This window comes from Periplaneta americana, chromosome 12 (assembly GCF_040183065.1).
Source record: "Periplaneta americana isolate PAMFEO1 chromosome 12, P.americana_PAMFEO1_priV1, whole genome shotgun sequence".
NCBI lineage: Eukaryota > Metazoa > Arthropoda > Insecta > Blattodea > Blattidae > Periplaneta > Periplaneta americana.
The window spans coordinates 49498808-49519352 of NC_091128.1; the positions used below are offsets into that span (position 1 = coordinate 49498808).

At 34.5% G+C, this 20545-nt stretch overlaps 1 protein-coding gene across 6 annotated transcripts in view; it reads right to left on the reverse strand.

The window, feature by feature from the left end:
- nej (nejire) overlaps positions 1 to 20545 on the reverse strand; it is a 304634-nt gene that overhangs the window by 21623 nt on the left and 262466 nt on the right. For all 6 annotated transcript variants that reach the window (XM_069841285.1, XM_069841284.1, XM_069841283.1 and 3 more), the window contains 6 exons: positions 19880 to 20014; positions 19152 to 19367; positions 10783 to 11043; positions 8938 to 9103; positions 4453 to 4626; positions 4069 to 4302 (listed from right to left, as the gene is read on the reverse strand). In XM_069841285.1, coding sequence (XP_069697386.1) covers positions 4069 to 4302; positions 4453 to 4626; positions 8938 to 9103; positions 10783 to 11043; positions 19152 to 19367; positions 19880 to 20014 — 1186 coding nt within the window. The remainder of the gene's footprint in view (positions 1 to 4068; positions 4303 to 4452; positions 4627 to 8937; positions 9104 to 10782; positions 11044 to 19151; positions 19368 to 19879; positions 20015 to 20545) is intronic.

Genomic DNA, 20545 nt, shown 5'->3' on the forward strand with positions numbered 1-20545 from the left:
TACACGGCCCCAGAACAATTTTTCCCTCGAAATTATTCAAATCAACTTTACAGGGAGTTATGCCTGAAAGCTTGATTTGCATAAAAATTCTACATATTCAACTGAAAAACCAGAAACTAAACACATTGGAGCAATACGAGATATACAGGCACACAAAAACACACCCAAATGAAATCCTCAACACAACTCAGTTTCAGAACATACACTTTTTGACTCCACATTATACTACACAAACACACCCCCACAGGAAACAGAAACAGAAGGCATGAAAACCAGGACCACAGTTCAGAGGATAGCCCATAACAGGCTGAAACTACTCAACAAGGTACCGTACCTAGTATTTAACACGTAAAGTACTCAACTACATATTCCGAAGCGATATAGTGTTAAAAGTTGTGTAATCAAGACGTATATTGTGTATGAGATAAAATTACAGCATTTACTCAGCTACAGGATGTCATACTAAATTTAGCAATGGACCTGCCCTCTTTGCTTCTGTAATAAGATTCTTACAAGATAATGGTAATGCCCACCACCTTCTTAATTCCATACCTTGAACCTGCTTCACAAAGGTGACTACCTAACTAACCTCTCCTGCCCACTTATTCAACCATCACTCAGCTTGTATTTTTTTTTTTTTTTTTTTTCACATATTGTCTTTAACTTAAATGTGTACTGTGAAAAACTAAAAAATGACTACTGGTAATCAAAGAATGAATCTTATGGCCTCTTTCAAATCACGTGCTGTCGAGTTTGTAATGCAAAAATGTACACTGGTCAAAATGAAAGTGGCTGGTCTCTTGAGGAACGAAAATTATCTAAATCCTTTCACGTAAGCACGCAGTTCACTACCGTAAACCTCCGTGCACAGCTTTAGTTAACTCCATAGCACAAGGCGCTGATTTGGGCTACCTCCACAGCATGCTTCGAATCTCCGTAGTGAATTTTTTGTTTTGTCCTTTCTTTTATTTTTACAACTCCTTTCAGCATAATATAATCAAATAATTTTGCTTATGTTAATTCAAGTTACTTATAGATAATTAAAAAATTGGTGAAAATTTGTGGTTATAATTCCAGGAAATCAGAATATACTTTGACATCAAAATGATGGTTTTTCTTCTTGATTACAACTAGTACGTTTAGGTCCTGATGATCACGGATTTAGATTAGTATAATAATCATATTCCCCATAGCACAATTTGCAAATTAATTATTGTCAATTATTTAATTGTCAACTTTCGTCTTTAATGTCACTTCCATCTAGCGCCAAAAGTTTTTATTAACACGAAAAAAATAATAAAGCGAAAAGTATTCTAAGGATAAAAAAATAATGAAAACCTGTTGTATTTTCACTGATGAATTTAAAAAAAAAAAAAAGAAAAAAGTTTAGTAACTCCACGAAGATTTGAACTTGCAAAATCACGAACTCTTAGCTAACGCTCTACCAACTACGCTAAGAGCTTTACTGCAGTCAGAATGGCATTGTAACGAGCAATGGTCGTACTCCACTTGAGAACCTCTTGTATAGTATATAGTGTTTGTTACAATATTCACTGTTTGAACACTCTGAGCGATGTCTATTTTAAATCTCGTATATGAATTATTTTCTCGGAAGATTTTAGTGATTAATAGTTGTGTTCCCCATAACTACTGGAAGAATATATACAATCTTTTGAACAAAGCCTAGCTGTCCTGAGTACTCACAGGAATACCCGATTCGAACTTAGTCTTTCAGATGCCGGCCACTTTCATTTTGACCAAGTGTACTGCTGATTTAACAATGTTAAGATTTTAAATACACATGCAGGAAGATAATGGCATGTGCTACTACCTTAAGAATTGCACAGGAGGAAAATCAGGCAATGTTGCCAACTCTTCTTTTCGAATTAGCTGCGCACCTGTATTTTTACTTGTAATGTTTCAGAAAAAAATAGTGCGAGGTATTCGAGAAAATACGGCGTGTGTGTGTGTGTGTCTATATATATATATATACACACATAGATACATACATACATATACACACATACTTTGAAATGCTGAAATGCAAGTACATGAAGCAACAGAAAATAATTCCGAAAAATGGAGGAAAGTTATCATATTTGGAGAAATCTGAAAGTGTCCTAAGTGAGAAGAGAGTACAGTAAAGAAAAGGTTGATAACTTAATAATGCCATCAGGAGATAGTGACAGCAGTAATATCCAGGAGGAAAATGCAAAAAAAGAAAACAGAAAAAACTGGAAATAATAAAATTTATGACAAAGATCTTTAATAAGCGTGAAGTCTATCCTCTGTTCTGATATCTCAAGTGACTGTAATGAAATACAAGAGAAAGTCAGATAACTTTTTTCAGTGTTACAATTTTCTTTCTTTTAACATGTATACCATTACTGCTATCACTACTACTATTGCTGCTACTATTACCACTACACTATTATTCTTTGATACACAAGTACGATCCTGTCCTTCATATGGGAGATTCCTTCTTAGAACTCAAGGCAGTTGTCAAATTTAATCTTACTTCCACTACTCCTGTGTCTTTTTTTTTTAAGTAGGTTATTTTACGACGCTTTATCAACATCTTTGGTTATTTAGCGTCTGAATGAGATGAAGGTGATAATACCAGTGAAATGAGTCTGGGGTCCAACACCAAAAGTTACCCAGCATTTGCTCTTACTGGTCCTGTGTCTTAAAATATATCATTATTATTATTATTTTTTTTTTACGAAAGTTACATTATCTTCCATAGAAATAATGAGTGATGGTAGTGATAATGATGATGGAAGCAAATACGCGTGTGACTGTGCTTAAAAAAATTGATCTCTCTGGTGAAAGCTACGATGACAAATACCAAGTGCATAGTTAAAATTCAAAACATGATGTCTAACCCTGTTTCTACTAGGTGTGGCATCCGACAAGGAGATTCACTAGCTTGTCTCCTTTTTAATATAGCACTAGAGAAAGTCATGAGGGATTCACGTATTAATACTAGGGGAACTATTTTCTATAAGTGGATTCAGGTGCTGGCTTACGCTGACGACTTAGATATCACAGGAAGAAGTCAGGCAGCAATGAAAGAGGCCTTTATTAAGCTGGAAAAGGCAGCAAGAAAGATGCATTTACAAATTAATGAAGAAAAAACAAAGTATATGCCAGTCACGAGAGCTAATATAAATGGACCCCCTTACTTGGAAATAGGCTCTTTTAAATTTGAAACTGTCCATAGTTTTATCTATCTTGGCTCTGAAATTAACAACAAAAATAATGTTAGTTCTGAAATAAAAAAACGAATATTATCTGCCAATAGATGCTTTTATGGTCTTAGAAGACATATGAAATCTCAAATTATATTGAGGAGTACAAAAATTATGATGTATAAAACTCTTATAAGGTCTGTACTATCTTACACATCTGAGACTTGGCCATTGTCGAAGTCAGATGTGACATTATTATGTACATTTGAAAGAAAGATTCTTAGGCAAATCTTTGGACCAGTTAGAGAAAACGGAACATGGAGAAGAAGATATAATTTCGAACTGTACAGATTATATAATGAGCCGGACATTGTTAAATTTACAAAAATAAGAAGATTGGATTGGGCCAGGCATGTTGTGAGAATGCAAGATGATAGAGTTGCGAAGAGAGTTTTTAAATTTATTCCGATGGAAAGAAGGAAGGTTGGGAGACCGAGATTGAGATGGGAAGACTGTGTGATGGATGACATCAAGACTTTGGGTGTTAGAAATTGGAGAAGTTTGGCATTGGATAGGGAGGAATGGCGAAAACTTCTGAAGAAGGCCAGGGCCCATGAAGAGCTGTCATGCCACTGATGATGATGACTGTGCTTCAACAAACTCCTTATGGAAGTTTGTTTCAATCATCTATAATTTCTGTCTCAAAAAGATCTCAGTTGTAATTAGTAGCAACACTTTTGACAAACATGGTATTCAGTACTCCACATTTACAGGTGGTGGTGATCATTGCTGTGGTGGTAATCGCCATTATTGTAGTAGTAGTAGTAGTAGTAGAATTCATCTCAGACATGCATGCACACATAAGATATTAACTCACAGCTAAGCTTGCTGCTGACTGGGCTGAGTGAAGCCTGATGACGAAAAATACTTCTTTGTGCTTCTCCATTGTGGCAAATATTTTTGCAGAGAGATCGTTGCCTGTCTGTGGAGTATTGGACTTTTTACTATTTTTACGTTGATTTGCTTTTGACTTGTTTGATTTTTTGGCTTTCTTTTGTCCCTTCTTTTTACCATCAGGCCCAGCTTCACTTTCTTCTTGCAGTGAGAAGATCTAGGGGAAAAAAGATATTACTAAGTTAGAGGTTTTATTGTAATTTAATTACCTTTCGTAAAACTAATTTAAGTGACCAACAGGAAAAAATTAAGAGAGATACATTTTTAACAATGCACACTTCCACATGAATTAATTCTGCTAACTCACATTTGCCGCAGCTGCAGCTGCTTCTGCCGCTTCCGCCTGCTTTCTCTTCTCTTCTTCTTCCTGGTCCAATTCCTTAATGCTTTCTTCAAGAACATTGGGCCAAAAATCGCCTTCGAAGTATGGAAGTTCTGCTGCAGAACTCAACTTATCTTCCACTGCTTGCTTGAGAATATCCTACAATCAATATAGAATGAATAATATACAATGTCCTACGAAATATCAAACTAATGAAGTTAGAAAATATAAATATTCTAATGACATAATACCCTGTAACACACCACAGGAAAAAACCAAAACCATACCACCTCCTTAAAAAAAATAATTTAAAATTTATTTTAATACCTGTTTCTCCCTCATGCATACATGCTATATGTTTTATTCATTTAGCAATAATCCAGTTTATTTTTTCCCTATGTTTCATGAATATTATCCCTATTTGTTGTTAATTTTTTTTAATATAATAATAAATTTAGCTTCTCTTATGAAAAGGTTGCCAAATTTGACAAAGCATATTACATATAATTTGGAAACACACCTAAAAGGTAAAATGATATACATTTGAAACGGTTAGGGAATCGAATATACAAAATGTCAGAAAAATTTACACCTAAGTAGCGTTTGTGCTCATTTACAGTTAAGAAAGGGGGGAAAAAAATATCATCAGATATACCGGGAGAAAAATAATAGTACAGATTTATTGGGATTAATATCTAAATCAATTAACAGCCATCGGTTAAGATAACTTGAAATTTCCATTATCACTCCCATACAAATGATTTCTCAATATCTGAACCGATCCTTTGAGGGCACTAATGGCTATTTCCTTCACAATGCTGTGTGTTAGCCCCAGGTTTTTACATTTGTTGGCAAAGAAGGAGGGTATGGTACCTCGTGCTCCCACCATCAGACCTATTACATCAATGTGGGACAGGCTATATTTATCTTTGTAGAACGGAATTGTTGGTTCATAGATCCGTTTCTTTTCACCGTCCACCTCATGCGGTTGATCTGCATGTGTCTCAAATCTGATGGTGGGATTCAAATCACAAATAATTTACTGTGCACCCAAAGAAGATATTTTTTTTTTTTCTATTTCACATTTTACCCCTCCTTCCAATTTCAAGAAGTAAGACCTCCAACATAATTTACAAATAATATGTTAAGTGCCCTAATGCAACAACCCCCAATCTGAGGGAAAAATCATTTTATATGACATGTGGTGAAGAAACAAGAGATGTCATTTTAGTAATAGTAGTAGTTTTATTTTGCCTGGCAGAGTTAAGGCCATAAGGCCTTCTCCTCACTCAACCAGATTTGGAAGACTGAAAAAGCTGTATGAAAGGCTGTGATGAATATCAGTATTTATAGTTGCGACGCTGTTATTCCCGGTGTGACTCTTCCTCTTTGCTTATGTCTTAGAAAGTCAAGGCTCTATAAAGTCTAGGTAGGTAGTATCGTTCGCCATTTTTGTTCTTTCGTTGCCGAGCTACCAGACGAGGGATCTATTTGCCACACCGTTAAACATTATGTCGAGCTCCTATGATAATAAATCAAACGCACTGTAATTGAGCAAATAATTGAACGGCAAATAACATCTTCATGTGCTTTCTGCGAATGCCAACAAAAGAGCCAAAATGGCGGGCGATTATATATTAAGCATTTATCCAGCCTTAGGAAATGCTTTACATCTTCATCAGCAAATCACAAGACGCACACGTTTAAATGTAGCCGACCTGCAACGTGATTGGCTGCCAGAAATAAGAGCGATGGAACTATAGGCATCTAAATTAATAAAAATGGTAGGCAAGAGAATGATACAAAACATCGGATACAGAAAGGAAGATCAGCAATACTAAATGGAGTGTTATGGGACAAAACTATAACAAAAGATACCAAACTGAACATTTATAAATCAATGATTCAATCATATGGAGCAGAAACATCGTAGTTGAATAAAAATATGAATTTGAAACTGCTTAGTACAGAAATGGGCTATTTAAGATCTGCACAAGATATTTTAAATTGGAAAAAATTAGAAATGAAGCAATAAGAAGAGAAAAATGAAAGTTCAAAATTCAATTTTAGATTTTGTCAAATAGGCTATAAGCATTAGAATGGTATGGGTATGTTCGACAAATGTCAGATCAACAGCTACCAAGAAAAATTCTAGACTGGATACCACCTAGAAGAGGACAGACAGGGTCTCCCAGAAACACTTGGATGGATGGTATTAGAAAATGGATGAGAGAAAAGAGTTTAGAACACCTCCAACATAATTTACAAATAATATGTTAAATGGCCTAATGCAACAAGGAAAGATAAAACAAAATGGAGGAAGAAAAAAAGTGGAATAAACTTTGGACACAGGAAGATGCATTTACATTGTATACCTGTTCATGATGATGATGATGATGATGGTGGTGGTGATGGTGATGTGTTAAATGAATTTTACTTGTCAAATAGCTGGGCCTTTAATTTGTCATTATTTGCCCTGACTCCACAAGTGGACTCATAGATATCACTAGCACCGAGAAGTATTTAGTTCATCAGGGACTAAATTATACAGAATATGCACCACAGATTGTGGTCCACATGTTAAATGGATGTGGTATACAGTGAAACCCGATAATACGTGCCCGTTCATTATGCTATCCCGCATTATACTGTACACTCTTTTCATCCAGTCCCTTGACATCCCTAAATAAAACCATTTAAAATCCCCACTTAATACGCTCATCATCCCATTTATTACACTCTTTCATTTGCTCAAAGTTCTAAAATATCGTACTTAAAGGATACTGAGAAAATTTTCCTGGACTTCTACATTTACCGCTAGTGCCCACATATTAAGGATTTGTAGGAGTCTTTGTTTGGTGAATACAATAGAATGGAATGCGACCCTCGAGTACCTGCAAGATTATTGTATTCAGAGCCTGTCCTTCTTGCTGGCAATTTTAAATCGCATTGTCAGTGAAGACTTGACAAAGAGGAAGTGGAAGACATTCCAAATCCTTCTTGTAACGAAGCCCTTGTTGTGGTGTCTGTGATTTGTACATTCGTTAATGTTTCTAGTAGTCAAATTACTGGTGTCACTTCCGATTTAAATCATGTGGAAAATGCAATTATTGTATTCATACTACTGGATCAATTACAAGACAGAAAACAATTTTTTACTTTTTTAATAAAGGAGCACTTATAAGACAGTGTATTTGTTCTGGCAGTTTCTGAAAGGAAAGAAAATAAAATAACCTTTTATCCTGTATAATTACAGTATTTAATCCTTAAATTTCTTCAACAAATGTTTATGCTGATCCATACCTTTGTGTTAAAATTAAAAAAAATTAAAAAATGACCCACTTTCGCCAATAAGCAGTCCCATTTAATACGCAATTTTTATGTGGTCCATTGAAGAGCATCTTACCGAGGTTTCAACAAAACTGATTTTGCACAAATCCACATAAAATAGTTACTCATACATTATTTTGTTATTTATGAAAACTGAATCAAATCTGAAAGTAACATACAAGTATATAAGCTCTGATTGAGGTTCTGGCTGATATGTACATCTATTATCAGGCAGTACATCTCACTTGATATGTGTCAGAGGAGGAACAATTGTTTTTATGCATCTGAAGTCTGACTAGTGTAATATGTAGCTAGTTGGCGATGTATGCAATGGAGGGGGAAAGGAACTGACCACCGTACCCATTACCTCCTAATCTAATTGCCTCATAAGTGGTGCCTTGTTGGTATCACTTGTGAGGTTCAGACCTGTCTTTGGACAGTTGACTGAACAACAACAACATACAAGTATATGTTCCAACCCAAGAAGGGGTTACATGTAAGCCAGTACCAGGAGAGAAGACCAGAAATTTCTAAAGACAACATGGAGGGATACTGTACTAGTTGTTTAATGAGATTTTGAATACATTACTTATCAAGCAGTCAAGACATATGGTCTATGCTGTTTCATTTGTCACTTCATCTTGCATAAGACAAATATTCAAGAACAAAATGGCTAAGAAACAATCTTCAGTAAACTGGCACTTTGTATTACTTTTTCAAATAAAATTCCATTATTTTAGTGGGTATTTTTGTGAAAATCTCGAAATCGATTTTTTACTATAAAAAAATAATCTTCAAATAGCGAACAGCCATAGTTCACAGAGTGTTATCTGCGTTAAAACATTTCTCTGTTTTGACATATTTATGAAAATTGGTATCTTAGAATTCCGAATATTCTGCACACTATATAAAAATGAAAATGCTTCCTCTCCTACTCTCTGCAACAATGGTACTTCTTCTGAGTTAAGTAAAAAGATATATAATGAATTAGGCCAGGATGCACGTTCTCTAATATGCAGTTTTATAATAAATGAACAGTAATTACAAAGTAACATTTCTCTAATTAGTACATCGAATTTTTTAAGATCACGTCTGATAATTTTTTTATTAACTTACTTTAATTTAAAAATGCAGACATACCTTATAATCAAGAACTATTCTCTCAATAATGCCTTTGTCAAGCATTTTCTTGTACCATTCCTGTAATCGTTTAGGCTTAGGAATCTTTTGCTCAGCAGGATGGCAGTGGAAAATGTAGTCATCTCCTTCAGATGGGGGACATGCCCAAATATGTGCCATTGTATACCTGCAATTACAAAGAGAAACACTCAATGACTAAACTAAAAATCATGTTCTACTACAAGTACTGTTCATTTTACCAGATATCAATAAACTGAATTTCAATGGAAATTTTATTGGATAGCATAAATGCAATAATTGAGGGGTTTGCCGGAAAAAGGGCATATACGTCAATATGGTGAATTGAGATACAAGCAATCTAAGATTTTAAAACGCACCTGAATAAAATATTATACAGATAGTGAACAAAATTATACATTAAATTAAAAATCTTAGCGAGTATAAATGTTTTGTAGCATTTAGGCAGTTCATATGATTAAATTTCCTTATATTTGTACCATATAAAACTTCGGTCTATACACCCTTTATCCATATAATGATTTGCTTAGGGGATTTAATGTAGATTTCAGATTTAAATTTCACAAGGAATTGGAACAAAGATACATTTTATGACATTTATTATCTACTTCTAAAGTAATTTACATTATTTCAGATATACTGAGTAGATATTAAGTACGCAAAGCAAAATCTCTGAATATAACAGAAAAAGAAAAATCTCTATTTTGTGTGAACATAAATAAATAAAATTTACTCTTTGTATAATACTGATAACAATAAACCCAAAAATCTTAATATTGTAACAAATCTCTTTATAGAACATAAAATATTTCCATCTGAATCTAAGAGTTTCATAAGTTTGTTTACTCTTAAAGCAAGGACAATAATGAACATAAAAAGCAGTCAAAGAAAACAACTGGACTGACTAAATTGAACTATATATATATATTTGCTTAGTCTCTACCAAGAGAAAACACACACAGTACAGTATGCGGTAATGCGCAGCACTAGCTCTACTTGTACACTGACTAAATCGTGCATGCACGTATGTACACACGCAACCCTGTCCTGCAGGTATGTACAATACAATCAAAACAAAATTTCGCTACTATAATTAGCGAATTATTCACTATATTTTAAATCGTTTTCCCGAAGAAGGGTGTAGAGGTCTATCCGCCTTTCTTCTGGCAAACCCCTCAATTTCTTCCTATCTTTCTCTCTCTTACCCTTGCATATACAAGTTCCATATATTCCGCGCATCATATAAAGTTGAAAATGTCCCCAAACTCCTGTCTCTACCACAGTGTTACTTCAAAAAACGAAAAAAATATTTTTAATATCTGGTACAGATATTACTTCTTCTCAATCTCTATGACATTTGCTATCTTAGGATGATGGTCAATGTATGGCTACTTACTAACATATTAGAGTTTAACTTTATATGGAATTTATATGAAACATTTGTTTACATAGATGTCAACGTATTGTAATAATAATAGTATCAGATTATAGGGAAGCTATTCAGGCAGTTGGTACAATCCCGAAAAGATGGAAAAAAGTAAAGAAACCAGTAGAATCCCCTCTTATCTGACACCAAAGGGACCAGGTTAGTTCCGGATACGAGATTTTGCTGGATAATGAATGAATACCGATATATTACAAAAAAAAAAAAAAAAAAATGTTCGTATTTCATGGTACCAAATGTTGAAACTGCAGCCATGTGAAGCTTATTTCTATCACTTGCTCATAACTGGGGAAAAAAACACACACGCACGCACACACACACACACACACAGCCAAACTAAGAGAAAAATATAGTGAAACCATCAAGCATGTAATAATACTCACCCTAATTGTTTGACATAATCGAGGTAACCCAGAAGAATCTCATGATAGACAGCAGTACGAAACTGTCGTGGGCGGAAGAAGTGCACAGAGTCCAGATAGGCTATATACACGCGGCGAGTATTTGGACAAGGGCACTCCGATCCATATTCTTGGACATGCATACCAAAAAAGCACACATCTGTTCCATCGACCTCTTCAAATGCAAACAGTGCTTTAGCTCTATAGGGAAACTGTTCTGGTAGATCACCAGGCTCCACAAACCTAATAATGAAACACAATTTTATAATCAATACGCATACCCAATGAGAAATTATATTTCATGTATAGAATCATGATACAATACGACTTCAATATAATACTGTATTTATTCGGCTATAGAATTCCAACACCCTGCCCCAATTTTTGGAAGTCAAAATACAAAATATGTTGTTGTTTTCTAATGCCAGGCATTTGACAATAAAGTCATTTGACCTCTTGTATTCCAATACTGTTCAAGATATTGTCGTGGTCAGCCACTGAAGCACAGATTTTGAGGTGTTCCGAATCCATTTCTTGATTTGAATTGCACAATGGGCAAAAAAAAAAGTACAAAATATAAAAAAATTCTTGGAAAATAACGAATTCTTACTAAAATTATGCTAATCTGGTAACATGGCCTGCCTTTGGCATCTGTGACAAAATTCTTACAAGAAAATGGTGAAGCCCACCACCTCCCCAGTTTCAGACCAAGAAATTGCTTCACAAAGGTGACTGACTACATGACTATTCTCTCCCTCCCACTTATACAACCATAGCTCGGCTTGCATCTTTTCTCGTATGTTCAATCTGTAAGTTAGATGTGTACTGTTGTTGTTGTTTTCTAATGCCAGGCATTTGACAATAAAGTCATTTGACCTCTTGTACTCCAATATTTTTCAAAGATATTGTCATGATTGGCCACTGACGCACAGATTTTGAGATGTTCTGAATCCATTTCTTGATTTGAGTTGCACAATGGACAGTTAGGAGACTGATATATTCCAATTCTATGTAGATGCTTGGCCAAACAGTCATGGCCTGTTGTCAATCTAAATGCAGCTACAGACGATTTGCGTGGTAAATCGGGAATCAACAGTGGATCATGATGCACAGAGTTCCATTTTTTCCCTTGGGATTGTGTTATCAAATTTTGTTTGTTGAAGTCTAAGTATGTAGATTTAATAAATCTTTTCACAGAGTAATACACAGATTTAGTAACAGGTCTGTAAGTAGCAGTGCTGCCCTTCTTTGCTAAAGCATCCGCATTCTCGTTTCCCAGGATTCCACAATGGGATGGTATCCATTGGAATACAATTCTTTTATTGAGTGTTATTAGTTGAGAGAGCATTTTATTTATTTCTGCTATTTGAGATGAAGGTGTGTGTCTAGAGACTATTGATAGAATAGCTGCTTTGGAATCTGACAATATAACTGCATTTTTAAATTTATTGATGTGGCAGAGAAGATTCCTGAGACTTTCACTTATTGCAGTGATTTCTCCATCAAAACTTGTTGTTCCATATCCAAGAGATCTTTAAAGTGAGAAGAGACAGCACGTAACACCTGCACCTGCACCTTGTTCCCTGGAGATCAAGGATCCATCGGTGTATAAATGAAGCCAGTTTTGTGGAGGGTACCTAATATTAATTGTCTCTAAAGACAATTATTTCATTATTTCAGTGTTTACTTCTGATTTCAGTATTTCTTGTGTTAAATTTAGATTATACTCTATATTTAATAGTGTTAAAGGGTTTGGTTTAATTTGTAAGTTTTCTTTTAAATTCAGGACGTTGATTTTCTGTTTTAATTCTAGATGTGTATTGTGAAGAGCTTTTTTGAGCACCAGTAACCGAAGAACTGAGTTTTACAGCCTCTATTAAATGAAGTGCAAAATGCAAAATGGTGTAAGACCGGCAGCTCGTAAATTCGACACACAACCTAAAAATGGTTTGATATTGGCATAATCAGAAAGACCAGCGATTGTTAATAATTGTTAAAACAATGTTTATGCTGTGGCACATGAAATGTTTTTTTTTTTTATTCAATGCAGTGGCTCTTGACTAGAGTCATTGGCCGTATAATGGCGATAAAAACTAGAATGAAAGAAAACGAAATAAAGTGAACAATGTGCAAGTGAAACTACGAAGGAGAGGATGTCAGCACTGCTGCATTCTTTCTCTGGCCTCCCAGTACCTATCCACAAAGCTGACAGATGAAAGTGCTGGACAAGTCTTGATGTGGTTTGAGTCCATGGTGTCGGAACATCCACAGAGCATGCACTGGGGGCTGGATAATACACCCAGGCAGTGGAGGTGATTAGCCAGACAGTCATGACCTACTGCGGTGCGGAACATCGTAACAGCTTATCTTCTGGGCCATTTGGGGAGAGGGAAGTTTAGTGCGTCCTTCCAGTGTTTATCTTTAATTTGTTCCTCCAAACTCTTATGGAAACATTGTCTCATTCGACTTGTTATATTTGTAGCAGCATGTTAGAATATGAAAGGGGGATAGTTGTTCCTATCTTTGCTAGAAAGTCTGCTGCTTCATTCCCGGCAATACCGCAGTGAGAATGTATCCATTGCAGATGTACAATTTTATTTAGTTTCTTGATGTCTTCTCTGCATTGTTGAATGCCATCATAGCTGGTTGTAATAAGTAGTTTCCAATTGCAGATATCGCTGCTTTGGAGTCACTGAGGAGGACAATGTTTGGAAATGGGAAGGACCTGCACAACAGTTGTTTCACAGCAGTACATATGGCTCTTACTTCTACATCAAAAGGTGTATGGTTGTTGCCTAGTGTGAGATAGGTAGAGAACAGCTGGTAATGAATTCCAGCTCCAGTGGGCCCGTGTTTTTGTGTTTGGGAGCCGTCAGTGTACACATGCAGCCATTTGTCTTGTGGGTAGCGGATTTTTAATGTTTCTAAAGCAGAAAGACGAAGTATTTCACTACATTCGTCCTGTTTATTTTCTATTGCAATAAGATCTAGTGCACAGTCAATATGATATAACGCAAGTGGGTTGGTTGGTAGTATCAATTGCTGGGGTTTCCAGGATAGATCCAGATTATGCCTTTCAGTGATTACTTTTTGCAGGAAACCCTCTTGGGTTTTTAATCTGCGATTGGTGTGTGAGGAGCAAGGGGAGTATTCAATATCAGACAAACCAGTGAGTTTTTCATGAAGTTTTAACGCTGACAGTCTTATTTCTGATTTGATGTCCATGTTATTGGTATGTAGCAATAGTGAGTTTATTAGTGTTGATTTGACAGCACCAGTAATAAGTCTCATGGCTTGATTTTGGACACAGTCTAGCTTACTGATTGTCTGGTCAGATGCATGAAATGTTATAAGCACAATAAATATAACAGGTGCACTACCTGTTTTAGTGAAAGCCTTGGAAGCTGAGAATCTATGGTGATATAGTCATGTTAGCTGTGACTGCAGAAGGTGGAAAATTCCCGCCATATTGTGTATTTAAAAGAAAAACTTTGCTTAAAGGAGACTTCCCAAAGGGAATTCATATCCGTGTATAGAAAAATAGGTGGAGTTTAATCTGCTTAAAGAATGGTTAACAATGACATATGAGAGTGACGTCCAGGAGCTCTGCTTAATAAGAAATCAGTCGATGCTTGTACTGAACAGCTTACGCAATGTAAAAATACACATAAGATGCTAACAAAAACCTGTCCAGTGATTATACCAGAAGGGCTTACATCAGTTTTACAGACATTAGGATGTCTCCATACACAAGCCTTTACGGACCACATCAGAAGGTTTTATCAACTATGATGGCACTAAAGACAACAATGAGGATGCCTGTGATTCTAATAACAAAAGGTTCTCCCCACTCCCCCCCCTTTTTATGAAGCATGATAAGATACCATTATTGAGAATAAAGATTTTCATATTTCAGGTAGTCATTTGTATTTAACCAACATGTAACTACACAAACTAGTGTCCGCTGCAATAGTGTATACGGGCTATTCAATCTCAAATCGACCAAAATATAGAGAAAATTGACCTTACAATTTCTAAATACAATGAAACGTTTTTTGTACTTAGAGAACTGTGATACAATGCTTTGTGCAAAGTTTGAGACATCAGTACTTCATAGTGTTTAAATTAAAAATATTTAAATTTATCGTATTTTCATAAAATTAGCAACTTTAAACTGTTGTGGCTCCGAAACCCTTTCATCCAATGTTCAAAATCATGGTTTATTTTGATGCTGAGAAATTAAAGTTTATATTGACATGTAAACAGTTTTTCTTACTTTTCATGGAAATGGAGAAATTTAGATTTTTCTTCATTAAGACACCTTTGAACACGAAAAAATATTTTTAAAATATATGGTTAGATTCCACATTGAAAGTACAAATAAACACATATTTTTTACTGATGGTATGTTGATAAGAAAGTATTGAAAATATCAAATAAAGAAAATAAATAGTCCGCGCGTGAACTAACCAGCTGACTGTGAGGCGAGAGCTAGCCAAGGTAAGCAAGGCCAGGAGACATAAACACGTGATGTGTCGTCTAGTAGTGCATAGCTGGGCTAGCTTTATCACAAGTTTTCATAAACACAGGAGTAAAATGACGCCCAACGCTCGCTTATCTTCAGCTCTTGGCCAGTGCTTGCGGTACTGTGTCGTTCAAGTCTAGGTGTGTGAAAATAATTTATTTAATATCCTCGAAACTTAATGCCGAGCCACTAAGCAAACAATGCCGAATCCCTCTTAATAATGCAAGGTTTTTTCTCAATATTTTTTACATTTTTATAAATTGGCAAAAACCTAAAAGTAAGTAAAATCAGATTATCTGCCTCTCTGTATACAATAAAAATGAGGCTTACATCTTAACATAACCTATCAAATGTCAGCTTCAAAATGAGCTCTCGTTCAATGTTCTGCAGTAAATGGTTCCAGAGTTCTGAGCGCTGAAAGAGGCTTATTTTTCTAAAATAAGCTAAATTTGTCGCTCAATAATACGAAAACCGTTTGACTTTCGATAGTATATTTTTGAAAATGCACTGTCCTCAACACCTTGTATAAATAGGGAAAAAAATTAGTGTTAAAAAAAGGCGAGGTTTTTTACTGATCGATTTCATATGGAACAGCCCTTATACATCATCTGTTGCACCAAGAGGAAACTAATAGTTGTGTGGGTAAAAGGGCCGTCATGACAATAGCTTCATACCTGCACAAGCCATGGAACTTATTTTGTTCTTTTACGTCCTGTTATTTTTATCGGCATGATCATACAATTTTAAGTATACTTGAGTGAGAGAGAGCATGTTCTAAGTTGGCGCCTACGAGTGTATAATGATTCTTGATCTACTGCCACGCCCATCTGTCACATGACGAAAGGATCTTCCATGGGATGTTAAGCAGACTCCAGCTTATTTTTGCAATGGGAGCAGTGAATTTTAATGTTGAATAAAGATTTAACTTCCTTTGTTTTAATTAAATACCTCATATTACGTGAATGGAAACAAAATATCGTATTTTTTTTACTCCCTCTCCCAAACCAATTGATTTTGTGACTTTCATTCTATAAAACACTCCAAAAATTTTGGAACTAAAAATAAAGGGTGAGGGAGACCTTATAGATGAACAAATACGGTAATGGTGGTGGTAGTAGTAATTACTGCCTTTCTTACATAAATATATGGCAAGAAATTTTTTGTCAGCTAGATCGAAGCTGCCATTCTCATACAATGAAAAGGCGATTGAGAAAAATTGCGAAAATTTCATGGCTTAAATTGAATAAATTTTGATTATGAAATACATATACATATTTTTGAAATAAATTATATTTACATTACTCAGATCACCTCGAAGAACAAAATTATTTTTGCATACCCAGATTAATACAAATGAATTCTTCATTCTCAAAAAGACACAGAAAATTTAAGATGAATACAAACAAACTACAGGAATGCTCCCAATAAAGTTAACAGAACAAAATCACTCCAAATTCTACACAAAGATGAAGTATCACATCTTATAACATATATTTTCAATATACATACCACTATAGTCCTACAATAATCTAATAAAATGCATACTAACATCGAAACATTAACATAAAAGCTTCATTAATCAATGAGGGTGAAGGGGACGTGGTTTACTATCCCTGCTTTTCATTAACATATAAAGGGTTTCAAAGCAGACATGACTAATCTACATGGAATAGATTTGGAGATATTAAACGGTTTAAGTATGCTGTCGAATTTTATCTCACAAGTGCAGCCTCAGTAGTTAAGAAAACGGTTATTCATGCTTACCATAGGTAGATTAAAATAAGAATGTAACTGTGATATTGTGGGGTAATCAAGGCAGACTCGAAACTGTCATACATGAATAAATTCTCTCTTCAGACACTACTCCGTCATAGCAAGATAATTAATGAATTCTAAATTGTGTATGTTGATGACCACAAGAATATTAGAACTACAAGAAACGAAATTATAGAACCAAAAGATTATACTAAGTAATATCGAGGCATATCAGCTAAACCAAGAAAGTGTTGAAAAAAAATGTTATATTTACTCCTGAGAATATAATTACAAATTGTACTTTTCATCATTTTAAATTTATAGTTAGGCCTGTAAATAGTGGATATCACTGAATAAGAACTATTATTAATAGCAAATACTGCTCCTATTGATAAAACATGATGGAAATGGGCTAATACGTAATAAGTATTATGTAGTATAATGTCAATAATTGATGAATTTGTTAAAACTACTCAGCTATTAAACTTCCAATGGTAAATAAGAATACAAATCATAGTGATCATACACAATACAAGATAACTGGGAACCATAAAGAGTGGTTAGTCAAATAAAGATTTTCTGTTTTACAGCTATATATCTGTGGCTGGGAGGAAAAAGGTCTTTAGTAAAAATTTTATACTTTTCAGGAGAGCAGTAGAAAGATTGAAATTGGTGTCAATTATAGAGTTTTTTTAATTAAGAGTTTTTTCCTGGATATTATTTGTTTATATTTCTTCTAAAGTAGGTAATGTTGCTCATTTAACAATTTTCTTGATTATTTCCAAAAATAGCCGCACTTAAGCCCTTTTAAGACCAGAAGCCAAAATGAATAGAAGGGACTATTAAACATAAGACCTTTTTCATGTCAAAATAAATGAGAAATGTAAATTATTAGGATGCAAAATGGGTCTTAAACAAATATAGGACTGTTTACCCTGGTGCTTAAAGTTTTAAAAAGAAAGGGCTAAAATACAATTTAGACCTTTTTTTAATAGGGAAGCATGGAAAGAAAACATGTGATGGTTTGTAAGGAATAAAGTATTAAATATTCTTAAGTCCTTTATTCTGTGTGTGCTCGATTCAAAAAGTACTTAGAACATTTGGTAATGCTCTATAAATCCAGTCAGGAGTCTTATTTGACTTTAGTCGTTTTACCAGATTGTAGAGAATTGTTTCCGCTTTCAGTATAGAAATGTCATTTTCAAAAAAAAAAAAAAAAAAAAAAATTGACTTAAGACCTTTTTCCTCCCGGCCACAGATATATGCATAAAATAGCTGAAAGGCACAATATGCTTTCACGCGAAAATAAAATATGCTTACTTTTACTGAAAAGGGTAAAGTGCTTCAATTATAAAGGTCATAACTTTTGTTAAACTGCATATGAAGAGTCCACTGCAAGAATGATTGATGTCACTTTCTTGTCGAAAATGAACTAAGACTGTCAATGCATAGCTTAAGACAAATAGAATGTACATAGAGAGTTCTATGGCATTAACATTGATAGTCATTGTCCAGTAATGATCGGAAAATCACAGTTAAGCTTTGCTTCTCCTGAAAAATGTATTCCAAATGACATCCATCATTCTTGCAGTGGACTCTTCATATAGATACGAAACCTTGACAATTAAGCAGAGGGACGAAGTGTGTCTGGGAGCAAAGAAGATTATGTTTATAAAAGACAAATCGCTACAATAAAATAAAAAAAGAAGACATTATTAGAAAGAACCTTGGAACAGAAGAAGGAATTAGATAAACCATGGTAACAGAATGTACAAAGAAATAATTCCATACTCCTGAGTTACTGTGAAAGAAGATCAACTGATAAACTGGATGGATGAATCGAATCATAACAGACCACATGACTTTTAACACTTGGATGATGATGATGATGATGATGATGATGATGATTGAAGAATGACAGTGATGACGACAAATACTGATACAACCTGTTTTCAAAGCTTTATAGCTCTGAACAATAAATAAATATTTTTAAATGAAGAAACGATATATATTATTTGAATAATACTTTTTCTCTATTTATATTGTTAAACTAAATCACAGAAAACCTTACCTATTTCTCATACCAGGCTTTACTTCTACAATTTTGTCAGAGCTAGCAACAACACGTATTGCCACCTCACCAGCACCTGCCTCTTTCTTTTTAAGAAAGTTATTGACTCTAGTTTCTATATATGTTCCCAACTTTGTTACAGGCAATCGTTTTGCATTAAATTTGTTCTCTTTTCTTTTTGCACCCTTCTTCTTTAGACAATTATCACACACAAATCTGCAATAAAAATCACATTAATTAACAAACATGAAATAATGGACAAAGAAATTTATAACTGTATCTCCACTGCATCATATACATGCAATAATGCACAATTATTTATATTTATTAGTTTTTTTTAACAAAATTAAAATGATCTGCAACTTCCAAGGGTTTTGGGTATTTGCACCAAGTCATAAATGTAAAACATTCAATATTTTGGATATCTGATCCACAGCCAGTAAATAGCTCCTAAATGTTGAATATTTCCATCTATGATATGGTACAAATGCCCAAACTCTCGCACCACGAAATTAAAACATATTCAAGACAACAAACTTTATGTTGTGTTAACTATAAAATGTTATGTTTTCATCTAAATAGTCCGAGGCCATTTCTTATATCTGAACCTAACATTATCTTTCCTCGTGCATAATAGCTATTTTCATTACAATTTATTCAGTTCAATTATTGCACTTGACTGCCTTGATAAATAAGTTGAGTTCCCCTATCTCTCCTTCCTTACTTACCCCTGAGGCCAGATGGTCTCCATGTGAAGGACACAGATCTGATGAAGTTTTCGTCCACAATCCTGACACTCCACAAATGGTTCCAGTTCTAGATGATCATTCTTCATTTCCTTGAACTGGTCTTTCTTTATTGCCCTGTACAAAATCATAGGCGAAAAGTGAGATTTTAGCATTAAATTGATTAATATCATACCAACTTAAATATTAATGCCGCTGTAGTGTAATCACTTCCCTTATGATCACGTACAATTATGACCTGAAAGGATTCGATACAGAATTTTGGGGGGGGGGGAGGAGGAGGAGAAAGGGGAGGATAAGCCAAACTAAAACATTTTGCAATTCATTTTTAATTTTCAGAGAAGTCTATATTGTATCTTAAAAGTATTTATTTCAGTCACTGACTTCACAGCATATGTTTAAGGTGCGATACCTTTACATTACATATTTAAAAGACGTATGGTCTACGCCAACATCATCAGATACGGAGTATATTTCAGCAATATCAGTGCTCTCTACATAATATCTACAAATACAAAACATATTTAGTGGCATACAAAATGAGACATATTAAAAAATCAACATTGCTGTGATACACATTGACATTCTATATGACTGCCTTGATTGTCACTTACTTAAAATACACGTATAGATTACAAAAAAAATATT